We start from the raw sequence: 14698 nt of genomic DNA on the forward strand, positions 1-14698 counted from the left end.
ATCAAAAAATGGAAAAAGAATAATCCCCGACAGGGTAGAAGCAATAAGATCAGTAGGAGAACCCACAACAGTGAAAGACATGCAGAAATTCTTGGGAATATGCAACTATTGCCGAGCATGGATATTAGACTATGCAACATACACAAGGCCCCTCCTCCAAGCACTCAAGGAAGCACAACAGGAGAACAAAAAAATAGAATGGTCAGAAGAAATGAGCGCATCATTTCAATCATTAAGAGTTAATTTCAAGCGCTCCAGTGCTAGCAAATCCTGATTATGGACGCAAATTTTACCTATTCTCACACTGCAAGGGAACACTCATGACAGCTGTTCTGACACAAAAGACGTCCCTAGGACACAAGCCTCTGGCTTACTATAGTGGCACTTTAGATGCCGTGATGCAAGGACATTTCGCGTGCGAGCAATCACTCGCTGCAGCCGCGTTCGCGATTGAGAAAAGTGCCACAATAGTAATGGGTTGCCCCGTGACATTGTTTGTGGAACATTCATTATTTGCAATACTTGAGAGGTCAAAAAGCACACTAACAACACAGCCTATGAGATCATATTGTCCAGCGCCAATATCCATGTGGTGAGATGCAAGACAGTGAACCCTGCCACATTCATTACAGAAGCGTGCACACTAGAGGACATGCAGGACCACAATTGTGCTACTTACACAGGAGAAAGAGGGGAGGACACAGTGGTCTGTGAGAACGCTTTGAGCGAGGGGGAAGTGTACTTCGTGGATGGGTCTGCATCTATTGACGTGGACACGGGAGAAAAACATGTGGGCATGGCGGTGGTGAGGTTAGAAGACGGTGAGTATGAAACACTAGTACAGTACCGCCTCCCATCACATTACTCCGCACAAGCAGCAGAACTGATTGCGCTCATAGAAGCACTACATGCAGCAAAGGGTTGCGCAGTGACAATATATACAGACTCAGCTTACATGACAACGACAGTACATGGAGGTCTAGCAAGATGGGGGCGGAGGGGATTTCGACGGGCAGACGGAACACCAGTACAACATGCAGAATTGTTGAAAGAGTTAATTGAGGCCCTACAAAACCCTACTGCAGTAGCAATAGTGAAGTGCCAAGCACATACATCCAACACAGACGCTGTGTCTTTGGGAAACGCGGCAGAAATATGAAGCAGGTGAGTACATGTTGCAGCACAAGACAAACGAAGAGCTCCCAGAAATCTATAGCATGATGCCTATATCACAAATACTAGAATTACAGGAAGGAGCTAGTGAAGACGAAAAATTGATGTGGACAAAACGAGGGTGTAGCAAGTCGGGAACAGACTTACTGTGGCGGCAAAATAAAAAGTGGTAATGCCAATCCAGTTACTAGAAATTGCGTTTCAACAACTACACTTCCCTGCACATAATACCAAGCAGCACATTGCAGCAGAAATACAGGAAGAATGGTTCGTGCCCTGTCTCCAGGAGCACGTATCCCGATTAGCGATGGAATGCACAACATGTCAAATATACAATTCGGGAATGACATTACGCACGCTCCGGGGAACAATTCCAAAACCCATTGGCCCATTTAGAGAGCTACATATTGATTACGCCGACATGGGGGAAAGGTGTAATGGCGCACGATACACGATTGTGGTTGTATGCCCATTCTCAAGGTGGGTGGAAGCAGGACCATGTGCACGACCTGATGCCAAAAGCGCTGCAAAGTTCTTAGTGAGGGAAGTGTTCCCGCGCTGGGGAATTTGTGACGTGATTCGCTCAGACAACGGCACTCATTTTGTGAATGAACTTTTCAAGGAAGTCACTACATTATTGGGAATAAAACATAAATTGTGTTCGATTTATCATCCTCAAAGTAATGGCGTAGTGGAAAAGATGAACAGACTGTTAAAGGGCAGGTTATCAAAACTATGCTTTTCATTGAAAAAGAATTGGATCTACTGTCTGCCCCTTGCGCTATTTGAGCTGAGAAATCAGCCAAGCAAAGACCACCATTTGTCCCCGCACGAGATCGTGACTGGGAGACGAATGTACACAGCACACTCTCCACTGCGCGAACACTCAGATGCACACAGAAGCGCTGCGATATTGGGGGATGAGTTTACAGACTATTTGAAGAAACTGACAAGGGCAGCGCGCGCAATATCAAAGCAGCTCTCTCCACCCTTCACTAGAGAGGGGGGAAACACAGCAGGGTCTGTTACGGAGCCTGAACAACAGCTACAACTGATGCCAGGTGACTCAATTTATGTCAGGAGTTTTGTGCGTCGATGGAATGCACCACGGTTCCATGGCCCATATGAGGTAGTGTTCTGCACGCCCACAGCAGTGAAAGTAAAGGGCTTGAGGTACTGGGTACACTTGACAGATGTACGAAAAGCATATAGTAATGTGCAAGAGGAGGTAGATGAGGAGGCACAGACAACAGCAAACGATGCAACTGAGTAGAGTGTCTGAAAATGGACTTGTGTATGTGTGTTAGTGCTGGGCCAGAATGGGAAAATGACTGATGAGTATACTTACATTATTATTAAGATGTTACTAAAAAAAAAAAAAAAACATTATTTTCCTTTTTTTATACTGAAGTATTATATGTAATAAATGGAGTGATCAAATTACGACGTGTGTTACACCCTTATCTGTGAATACCCTTCCCTGCAACCCTACCCGCTTCCATTCCCCGTCAATATATATGGGCACTAATAGTGCCGGCAAAATGTTTACATGCATGCATTTAATGCACTTTTATATCTCAAACAGGAGCTACCATGGCATCTAACGGGCAGCCTGCAACGGATAGAATTAGTAGAATGAGAGAATTATTACATGAGAGATGCAGATATTCGTATGAGTGTGGATTATCTGAGTGCATTACGTTGTTTTTTATACTAATGTTTGCCCTGGTTACATATTGGTTTGTAGCGTTCATCTCTATCGAGATGAACGAGGGGGGAGGGATTAACAGCACTGGGATTAACAGCACTACTGGGACCAATACAACTGCAAGTGTCAATACTAGGGAAGGTGATTTTTTGGTGTGGGACGGAACTAAACTTGTATGGGGTTATCATACCACACCATCCAGTGCTGTCATCTTACAAAAGAAAGAGCCACAGGGTGGAGTGCAAAACAACACAGTGTCTCCACCCGGAATATCTAATTACAATGCCCGCAGTTTAAATGACCGAAACCCGTCCGCCATATCATGGTTGTATAACACCCCCACCAGCCAGCCTGCCACCATACTAAAAAACAACCTGCAAGATAACGTCAGGGACGAAAAGGAAAAGCTGCTAGCAATACACGAAATATTATATGATGCATGGGCCAAGGGGAGCGGGAATGAGAAAGAGGGGTCTATTTTATCCCTCGCCCAGGAAGTTGGGAAGTACATGAGGAACAAGAACAACAGACGAAAGAGGGAAGCAGGGAGGAGGAAGTATGATGAGTACTATGGGTTAGGTCTAGATAAAATGGAAGACCCACGACACCCCCACCAAACAAATAAATGGTATGCGGATATGAGTGCCACAGCTAAATAAACAACAAACGAGAGCTGTTATGTCTGCTCCCTCATCCCTCACGCTTCAGGTACACCCAAAGTATTGCTACCCAAAGAGTTGCCAATTATAGATGCCCAATGTCTCCTTCATCTCACGTTATGCAGGATTAAGAACACCTTCCAGGCACATGAAGTTACTTTTCAAATGCTGCAGAACGAGAAAACTTGCTACCCAAAAACGGCAGGGGTGGTATGTCTGGAGGAACCATTTTTTGTAATACAAGGGACACTTTTTTCGGACAACAAGTGGAAGGATGAAGAAGTAATGTGTAAAGCTGAAGCACTGAGAGGTGTGGAACCGGAGAAATTGCAGTGGATAGAAGAAACATGCACACCCGTGTGGAAGGAACACATTTCAAAACTAACTTGGGTAACAGCCATTGAAAAACCCTTCAAACTGCAGAACGAAATAGACTATGAATTATGTTTTAAAGGAGAAGGGAAAACCTACATGGGGACCAACAAGAACTGTAACAAAACCCTCACCATCCCAGATCTGAGAAAAGGGACAGCGGCCCTGATGGACACGTATTGGGTATGCGGCAACCAGGCATACCTGCACCTACCCCAGTCATGCAGTGGCAGCTGCTCAATGTCCACTCTGCACTCAGCCCTAATGGTAATACCAGAAAGCCACATCGATGGGAGCAAAAAGACACAAGAACGCATACAACAGAGTGCAGCCCAGCCGACTGCGGTGTCACAAATGTATGTCCTGTCTTCCGGAAACAAGGGAGAAGTGCTGACCCGTAACAAACGTGCATCAAACTACATATCAAAGGAATCATCAGAACTATTGGCTCAAATCCCAGATAAATATCGATTATTCAGCTCCGCAGAAACATTCTTTGCCTCACTCGTCTCAAGTGTCCAAGCAAGAGCAAACGCAAAATGGCTCCAGATAACACGCTGGGAATTGATTCAGCTGGCAAACGACACTGAAGAAGGGTTCAACGTAATAAAAGTGGAACTAAGGGCTTTACGACTGATGACCATGCAAAACAGGTATGTCCTGGACCCGTTGACGGCAATGGATGGAGGTGTTTGCCGAAAAATAGGAAGTGCCTGCTGCACTTTCGTACCTTCTGAAGACGCAGAGAACGGCTCCCTGTCCCATGTGATCGAAGCAGTCCACAACCTAGGAGAAAAAATGAAAATGGAAGGTGGAGCAGAAGACAGTACGTGGTTCGATAACATCTTCTCCTGGGTCCCCTCATGGCTTGGAACAACTGTGAAATTTTTGATGCCAGCTGTGGTGTTCCTCCTTTTACATTTTTTGCCTGTGCCAGGTGGGCCTTCGAGTTTGTGCTGACGCAGTACCAAATGGTGCAATGATGATGGTGACAATGGGCAACACCCGTGGGACAATACAAAACATGCAGGAAGTGCAGGTACAAACAGGAACAGATGACACCAAGATATCAGCTAGTGCCTATCTATCACGACAAAGATATCATAGATAAAGCATGGCACACCACCATTAGAGAGCCCCGTGTACTAGAATGGTACCAGGAGGTGTGGGTAGATTTGGCGGGAGATGGCGGATGTATATACCTGACTTGTACCCCAGATGAATATGCCAGGAGAGGGGAAAGCTTACGGGGGGTGTGCAGAGCATGGATGCCCATAAAAGGAACACCTGCATGGGACGAGGCAGTGATGGACGAAGAAGAATGTAGAAGGCTGGAGGACTTAAAGTATTCGTTACTTAAGTAACGAAAGGGGGGAAATGTAGGGGAGGAGTGGTCCAAAAGACCCCCCTTGCCTACATCTCCACCCCAGGTGAGGGCCATGGCTCATCGGGCGTCCCCTCCTTACCACCAGGGCCCAGGTGGTGGATGGCTCACCTGCTGGAGACATTGTCCGCACGTATTGAATTTAGCTAGGCCTCAGAAACCATTTTGTCTACCAAAAATGGTGTGAGCTCAGCGCACTGTAGCGCGGCCCCCACCTTCGGAAAGTTTGTTATCTCTGTCGCCGCAGCACCATGGCAGATCCGCTGCGAGCCCGTTCCCACGAACAAGACGGACATGAGCTAGCGTAATACACTAACATTGTAACAGTTCACCTTCCGCAGTGTATCATCGCTCCCAGCATGACCCGGCCAGCAGGCCTGGGCAATGAAAAGAACAGTAAAATGATCATCAGATGGCAGAAAGTCTCTACAATATTAATGCCAAGGCCACTTGCAAAGCATGCTTGTCTCCACAAAATCTCTTATATTACAAAAACCTGTAAAATGTATAAACATAAAGAAAGCATGCTTCCATGATATAAGCAATGGCGAGCCCACACCATTGCAGTTGGGTACTAATAATGAAGGAGCGTTCCAGGGATCTATTTGTTACGTGTATCACTGGGAAACTTGCATTCAATGGTATTGCGTCATAACCAAACTAATGCTGCTAGAGTACACGGGAAGACGAATGTAACCATACAGAGGGCTCATGTGCAGGATGCGCGAGAATGCACTAGTCATGTGTGTATGTCTAAAGCCCCTTATGTACCACCACCGTCACGTACAGTGGTGGGTTACTTTCTATGTACTCCACCAACCTCGCTACTACCTCATTTACTGCAAATGTATATGCATATAACTAAATACTGTAATTGTTAAAACATAGTGTACGAATAAGGTGCTCAGACTGGATATAATCGAGACACATCCAGCAAAGTTGAAATGCATGTTTTAAAGTGATTTGAATAAGTATTATAGAGTGTTCAAATGTTTGAGATGTTTTTACCTAAAGTCGGCAACACACAAGGAAGATACCTCTGTGAATATGTGCAAGGCCATTCCCCCTCCCACCCTGCGAAGACTGCCAAACATGAGAGCAGAGGCCCGCGCCGCGCTGCTCCACCTCCCCCAACCAGACTGGAGCCGCTTCAAAGATTTGTAGCCCCCTCTGCAGCACCCAAGGCCGCGGCCCGCCACCTGCATTATTTACAGCCCAGCAGTAAACCTCTGCCTGAACACACACTTCCAAAGGCGCCCCCTCGTAAACCCCCTAACCCACCGGATCATCTTAGACTTATGGCCCTGTGCAATCAGGACACCCAACACTTTGACAACACACAGCGGCACATCCATAACAACTTCTAACAAGACAAAGAGGGTTTATAGTCATAATCTCGAATACAAATATGTCGAAAGTCATAATGTCGAAAAAATAAAGTCGAAAACAAAAATGTCGAATTTCTTTTTTTTGTTGATTTTTATTCGAAATGTGGGGGTTCCCCCCCAACCCCCCTTTTTTAATTTTTTTTTTGTTTGACCCCTTTTTTTTACCACCGGAACCCCAAAAAAACATGTAAATTAAAAAAAAAACAATTCGACATTTTTGTTTTCGACATTATTGTTTCGACATTATTGTAATTCGACATTTTGTTTTCGAGATAATGACTGGACACCGACAAAAAGACCTGTACCACCCGTCCCAGGCCCTGAAGCCTAGCACCTCGACCTATGGCCCCGGTCAACAGGACACTGGTAACCATGTCCTGACTTATTACCATCAGACCCCTCACAAGGTGCATTCCTCCTGTGTTGCATTAACCTGTAGAATAACCTATTGGAAGATTTACTAAAGAAGATAATATTGAAATGACTGAATGACTGCGGTGTGCATGGCCTAGGGCAAATAAGTCAGGAAAAGACATTCATCTCTGACACTGGCTGCGATGGCACAACAACACCGCCGGATGAACTCAGCCAACCCGCCAGGCCCAGCCCAACCCACGAGGCTGACCAGTGACATCTTCCAGCCAAGGCCAACCACCTCGCAGCAGCACCTATAGCTAGTCATCGCCACCCAATCCCATTGAACTTGTGCCCCCTATAGGATGTAGGTTCTTATGACGTTTTTTGTAAATATATACGCCTGTCTTTGCTATTGTCAGACAGAGCGCTCTCGGAGTTTGCAGAGTTCTTTGCATGCCCTATTGTAAGCTCACCCGCACTCTGTCCTGGCTTTATTCCCGATTTGGGAGAGTCCTTCATTGTCTCTCATTGCGGGGAGGATCGTGCTGGTTGGGGACGCTTGCCTTCAGGAGGACGATAAAACCGCTGAGCTTTTGGCTGGAAAGGCTATCTCGCCCCTATACCAGGTGATCAATAGTTTCAAACCACCCCTTGACAGGTCTTCAAAACAAGTGGGAGGTCGAGTAGGGTCCCTTAGAGGCAGATGAATGGCAAGATGCCCTTCAGCCGTCCCATGGTGGCGATTCTGGCCAGATTCAGTTTGGTCCAGCTGAAAATGTTGTATAGAACATACTACACGCAGGAAGCACTGCTCAGCTGGGCCGAAAAAGATGACTCACATTGTTTACAATGATGTACTGCATTGAGCTCGTTTTACCACACTAGATCGGTAAGTCTGAAGATTCTGAACTTCTGGCAGAAAATTACAGAGGAAGTGTCAGCCGTGGTGTCACAACCGATCCCGATGGAACTGAAATTGCTACTACTTGGGATTTGGGGGGGGGACACTGCCTACTCAAGATACAAGCAGCTGTTTATCTCAAACAATTTAATTGCATAAAGAAACATAGAAACGCTTTGGAGGGCAAATGAGACCCCTACAGTGTCTAAACGGATCCTGGACATACACAACTGCATGGCAATAGTAGAAAGGTTGTACAGGTGACAATCTGGAACAAATGGGCGGGTGCCGAATAATCACATCATTGTGACGTTGGCTACTTCTATGCTGTCCCAAAGAGGGGATAGTGTTATGCTTATCCATCAATGACAAGTCGGTAACAAGCAGAGTATCAAAGACTAGATAAGGTAAGATAGGAGGGTACCCATCTGCTTTATCCAGACAGGAAGGTAGGTCAGGAACTGTTACCACCACTATTATAGACCTTCTCAATGATACCCCCTACTAGCTAAGATTAACATGAAACGCAAGACGGGTATATCATTTGGAAGGGTGCAGGATTCAAAGGCACCGGAATACACCAGGCTGTAACAAGAAACACTCATCAGGAACTGTGCTTATTAAGATATTAGAGTTAAAGGAAAATCTGTACAAGAACTAACCTGAAGTGTGGAATCCCAAGCTTCAGTAGAGGCGAAACAGAATTCCCTCTTGAATGCACTACAAAGTAAGAATTGAGGGTACTGAGTGATCTGTTAAGGTAGTATTCCTAGCCCTCTGACCAAACATATGGCTCTTTAACAGTCTTCTTACCGATAGAGTGATGCTCTCCAATGAGAAAGGGAATATGGGATCTACAGTGGTCCAGGAGTTGATGAAGGAACAAATGACAGGAAGGAAAGGTTAGTAGGGAGCTAACCCATACGGCATGAGGGACGCGCTAGGGTCGGGTTGGTGCAAATGAAAACAGCAGTGCGTCCATGAGTTCTGTGCACTAGTTCTTGTTGAAGGAAAGACAAGGAATTTGGGCCAAAGCATGTAGATTCTGCTGAGTCCTGGTGTTCCCCTGGGAGGACAGACACACGGAATTGAAGCACAGTAGGTGCTTGGAATGTCACAACTGCACCCTTCGGTGAACTTGTTAGGAGGAGAATGCAAAGTGAACTGGAGTTCTGAAGTGGAATGGGCTGGAAGTAAATATTGGAGTAACAGAAGCTGAAATGGCACTTTGGAATCACCCACAAGCAGAACGAAGTGTGGTTTGGTTCAGAGGGTTTAAATGAACTACATAGGAATGAATGCTTCCACACAGGAATAATAAGTAGACACGTACGTAAACGTGTCGGAAATAGTGATGAAAAAACAATCCGTTACCAGACCCGAGTTGATGACAGGCTTTGTCAGTATCACGGGGCGTGGAAGTCGTAATCCCTGGAACGGATGTAGGAACTTGATACAGAGTATCGCGGTGCAACGCCGTTCTGAGCGGAGCTTCAAATGAGAAACAATCAGACGATTGGCTAAAGAGATGACACGTGACACGCTACGTCCATGTGATCGTGGGGGTACGTCTCAATCGGTTTCACCTTGCGACGTGCAATAATACTGCTGCATAGTCACCATGGCGACCGTCCCAACAACCTCAGGGGCGTGTAGAACGACTTAGCAGCCGTTCTGTATGCAAACGGGGATTGTCTTGTACCGGAAGCCTCCGAGGCTCTGAAATTAGAGAAGACAGGTTGAGGGCGGTTGACACCAGCGGTCCTGGAAATGTTGCCTGGCATGACAGATGGGTACCACCTAAGTTGATTTGTCTTGTTACTATTGGGAAACTATTTGCTACCTTGATCATTATGGAATGTTGATAATTATAGTCCTGCTTTGTTTTGCAAAATTAATAAAAGATTGTTTTACAAAATAAAATATTTGATAAAGAGATATACCGCCATTATTAAAAAGTGTTCTGTGAGCCCAAGTTACTCCATAATGTAGAATCTACAGTATTCCGGCACAATCAAAACCGGAGTCAGTAAAGGAGAAGAGGTGCAGAAAGTTTTACAGGTGGGACCCATTAAACCAAGGAGGTAAATTGTAGTAAGCAGCAGCGGCAGGCCCAGTGACATGAAGGTATGGGGGAAAAAGTAAGAGAAAAAGTATCTGCAGGAATATCTTACTTGTGTCTAATGTGGTCTGCACATCCCTCACTAATCACGGCCAGGCACATAAGAGCAGCCTTGCGCTGATACGGGTTTCCACTCAGCAACGCTGGCTCCATCAAGGGGCTCTGTCAGGAAAGATGAAAATAGGAATTATACAATATTAACGGTGTGGAAAGAGGAAGAACAACTGGTAAAATGTGAGATGTGAAACAGGAAGATGAAGGGTCAGAAACAAGGAATATGCAGAAAAGGTATACATTGGAAAACAAAGGGAGAAAGAGGGAAAATCTGAGGATTAGACGGGGAAAAGGTAGTACTAATTCATGGATGGGCAAGTCAAAGGGAGAAATTAGTTGCATGAAAGTTAGTGCACATGAGTAGGATAGGGAAAAAAGCATTAAAAATGTGCATACCGTAAAACAACTATTTCTTGGTACATGCATGAATTCCTACAGGGTACATGGTTGCAAATCTAGCAATCCAGATAATGACTTAATTTTACCTGTTTTCCACCACGGAATAGCATGACATTCAACAGTCTTGTAGTATAGAACAAATACTGTAATCTCTACAAACTTGAGTCCCATCAAGGTTACACGTCAAATGCAAGAGAAACATAAAACTCTAGGCCAAGAACCAGACTTCTTAATAGAAAACTACTTGCCTGATTCTGCAGGGTTTTCAAAGCCTAGGTGGCAGCATTCTTACTTATGGTCATTCTCGTCAGTTCCTCCTGAGAAGAGGAGTAAACACCTGGACTGACCAAGAAGGAAAGGCATACATTACATACCTGTAATCCTCTTTCTGATGCCTGTAGCTCAGTGGTCTTCAAACTGTTTTGGCCTGGGCCACCCCACCCCACTGAGCAAAATTTGGGCATGTCGTGCTGTCCTAAAAATGCCAAATGGACACTATGTACAAATGGCTATGAACTATTGAGCGCCGTCACCGCACCCTACTCCCAGTATGGTCCCTGGGCTCCCCAAGCTGCTCCCAAAACAGTTGCTGGGCTCCCTCATCCCACTCCTACACAGTGCCTGAACTCCCCACCCCATCACAGAGCCTGGGCTCTCCCCACCCTGAACCCACCACTATCCCAGTGCTCCTGCCTATCCTGCTCCCACCAAAAAATGCCATCCCTGTCCCCTGGGCTCCACAGCGCCTTAGAAGGAGAGCTGAATTTGGCAGGTGGGTAGGAGGATTGTGCAACAAAGCATTTTTAAAATGCCTTTATTGTACAACCCTCCTTCCCCCCCTGTAACCCCCACTCGCCAAAATCAGCTCAACGGACCAAAACACACACACACACACACCACTATCATTCATATAATCGCCCATCACCATACACTCACTCATAACAAGCATACACGCATCCATACACATTTAAATAAAAAATAAAAGAACATACACCTATCTTCTGCAGGGGCCTGCATGTGGATGCTGAAATGCCCCGCTCCAGGTTGATCAGTCTGTATGTGCGAGGTGCAGGAGCTCCCCCTCGCACATACAGACATGCCGTGCCCCAGCCAGCATTTCCAATGAGCTATGCAAGGCTGGAGAAGCAAAATGCCCCCCACGTTGCATGGCTCAGTAAGCATGTGTGGCTGGGGAACTGAACTGTCGAAGGGAAACAAGGTTTCCTTTTGACAGTTCAGCCAGCCCAGGAGCACTCCCTCAGCTGGAAAAATCAGCTGAGGCAGTGCTCAATGTTTCACTGGGCTGGCTCCTCGGCGCCTCCATTATGGGTGAGGGGTCACTGGGTGGACGCCCCCTCGCACATTATGGATGAGCCGCCAGGCTCAGACTGGCCTATAGGACAATAGGTTGAGGCCTGTAGCAAAAATGAAAAATGGTAGTGTAGGCCAGCCAAAATGGGCCACTTTATTGGCAAATGTGGGCCAGTTTGATGAGTTACTTCACTATGCAGCTATATTCATTTGCAACTGCGGGCCCCTTTTTCACTGTTGCCAGAGACAGTTTTATGGTCCAGTCCGACCATGCGAGCCGCCCGTGCCCATTTCCACCGATCTAAAATTAAATAAAAAACGAATCCCTTTTTTGTTTTTCATTTGATGCTGGGCCCTCGTGTCCCCAGCCCCCCCTACCCCCAGGATGCAGCCGTGTCCCCCTGGCGGTGGGGGGGGGGGACGCCCCACAGTTTGAAGACCTCTGCTGTAGCTACTTACGAGTCGCATGCTTTGCATAGGCTAACGTCTAGTGGTAGAAATATTAAATAAAAAAGGTATGTGGTGGACATGGATGGACCGGTAAGGCAATGGCTTCCGTGAATTTTGAGAAAAGCAATGCCCCGCTACATTCTCCCGACTCTTCCAGTTAGGAAATCACACATTTTTCGTAATGTTTCACAAAACAAGCAATACCACAACCCTAAAACCGAGCCATTGTACACAGGTTTTTTTATGCTTACGGCCTAAACAGACGTACTTAGCATGTATAAATGAGGAAAACAAATGTGGTGAGGAATAGCAAGCATACATTTTTTTGAAAGAGCACAGCCAGACCTTTTGAAGGTTAGGTGACTTGTGCAGGTTACAAAATTGCATAGTGCCTAAAGCAACAACTTACCGTAGGTCACATTTGGGAAATGAAAGGGTCGTGTGACAAAGTGCAGCAGCAAATGTATGAAAACGTTATGAAAACCAAGCAAACACAACAAATGTCCTACCTTCCAGCGTTCCCACAGGTGTCCTGACGAAAACTGTACCTCATGTGTGGGTGCACCTAACTGGGAGCACAGGGAAAAGGCTAAACCACTGCAATCTCCCAAAGAGTTTGGGGAGACAACCTACATATTTGAGCCTTGGGTGTTGCAGCCACCAAGGAAAACGGGGAACCCCATGCATTTCCGAAAAGAAGACACCCATGGGAATTCACAAGAGGTCTAACTTGCGTGAATCGCCCCAGAATGTATTACCCACAAAGTCCCAAATTTAGGTGAAAAAATGTGTGTTTCAAACATATCCCACCTGGAAACTACTGAAACGCGCCGCCAACAACACATGTCCTACCTTCCCACATTCCCACAGGTGTCCGGATGAAAACAGTACCTCACCTACCTGGGTGGAAAAGAGTGTCGACTGTACACAAGTCCAACGGCAGTCTCAGGGAGTCCCTGTCCGTTCCCAGAGGGAGATTCAGTAAGGTTGCCTACCCAGAGCTCCAGGATGGTGGGGGGTGATGTACCGGGCATTGGGTGGCTGTCCCTCATGTGGGTTGACCGTCCACAAGTCCAGTGGCGGTTTCAGGGAGCCTCGGTAGACTTCCCGTCCTTTCCCCATTTTACATTACTGTGCCCCATCTGGCTTTGGGGGTCGGGCGGGGGCTGGGGGAGCAGGAGGGGAGGGAGAAGGCCACTTACATAGTAAGCAGCCCCCTCTCCCCCCCACTTCACAAACAGATCCCTGGTGGTCTAGTGGCATTGCTGGTTCGAGCAATCCGAAATAACGTGTTGGAAAGGGGAGTGTCTCCCCTTTCCAATGACACCTCCCTCGATCTGAACAGAACAATAATGGCACAGATCGAGAGAGAGACAGGAACTCCGCTTCACTTTTCACTGCGGCAGCTGATAATGGCTGCCGCAGTGAGAATTACTATCACTTTCATATCAGCGTGCATTACGGACGCTGATGGGAAGCTGAATGAAACCCAAACGCCAGGCCCTAGCCCTGAGGAACAGATGAGTGATTGAACTTTGAAACCAAGAAACTATACTCTTGACAGAGTGGTCTGGCACTGCGTGCGTGCTAATTCGAAGGTCTCTGTAAGGTATCCGACAGAGTTGAGAAAGGAGAAAGAGTGCCAAAGAGCAAGCTAAATCCTGTGCACAATCGTCTATGATCTTGATAGTGCCAAGCAAGTTGATGACAAAATAGTTAAAGTTGATCCGAGCCCGGCAAAGGGAGATGAATTGATAGCTTTTGGGATAAGTTTGTGTTAAAGTGAATTAAATTGGTCCAAGCCAGGCAGAGGGAGACTGAACATTGTGTTAAAAGGATCCAAGCCCGGCTAAGGGGAAACCCAAGGTGAATAGTGAATCACTTGAGAAATTGAGTACGTGTGAAATTCCAAGAGGAGAAGAACTTATTGTTTGACGCATCAGGCCCTCTGCAAGAAGCGACTTTGGAAGACAAAGATTTGGGCACAAAAGGCCCTGATGCTAATGTTTGAAATGTACCCTCGTGCTAGGAAAGCCAGAGACTGTGCTAAGCTCAAGGTTTCCACCTTATCTCGTGCTGAAAACATGGGGAAGGGAGGTCAACGGCCTGAACATCCTGACATATCATTCCTTATTTCTTTCTTTATGTAACATTGTTTCCCATACTATATGTATTTAGAGGTAATACTTGGCAATAGGGTTTTTAGTATAGGCCCTACTTTTTTTACCAGACACCACTATGACTGCATTATTATTTGATGGTCATACCTTGCTCCCATATGTAGATTTATGATTAGATGGGCATTTTTCAAACCCTTTTTTTAAGTTCACTAAACACCCCTGAATTGTGGTCACTTGTACCTGACTTACTGTTGATACCATGCTTTTCTTACAGTGTGCTGCACCGCCATGGCCTGAGAG

The 14698-nt window shown here is 46.2% G+C and overlaps 1 protein-coding gene across 1 annotated transcript in view; it reads right to left on the bottom strand.

The window, feature by feature from the left end:
- Positions 1-14698, bottom strand: part of IPO4 (importin 4) — a 3008003-nt gene that overhangs the window by 2075519 nt on the left and 917786 nt on the right. The window contains exon 12 of the mRNA XM_069633964.1: positions 10117-10226. Coding sequence (XP_069490065.1) covers positions 10117-10226 — 110 coding nt within the window. The remainder of the gene's footprint in view (positions 1-10116; positions 10227-14698) is intronic.

Source organism: Ambystoma mexicanum, chromosome 13 (genome assembly GCF_040938575.1).
Source record: "Ambystoma mexicanum isolate Mex_15411 chromosome 13, UKY_AmexF1_1, whole genome shotgun sequence".
Lineage (NCBI taxonomy): Eukaryota > Metazoa > Chordata > Amphibia > Caudata > Ambystomatidae > Ambystoma > Ambystoma mexicanum.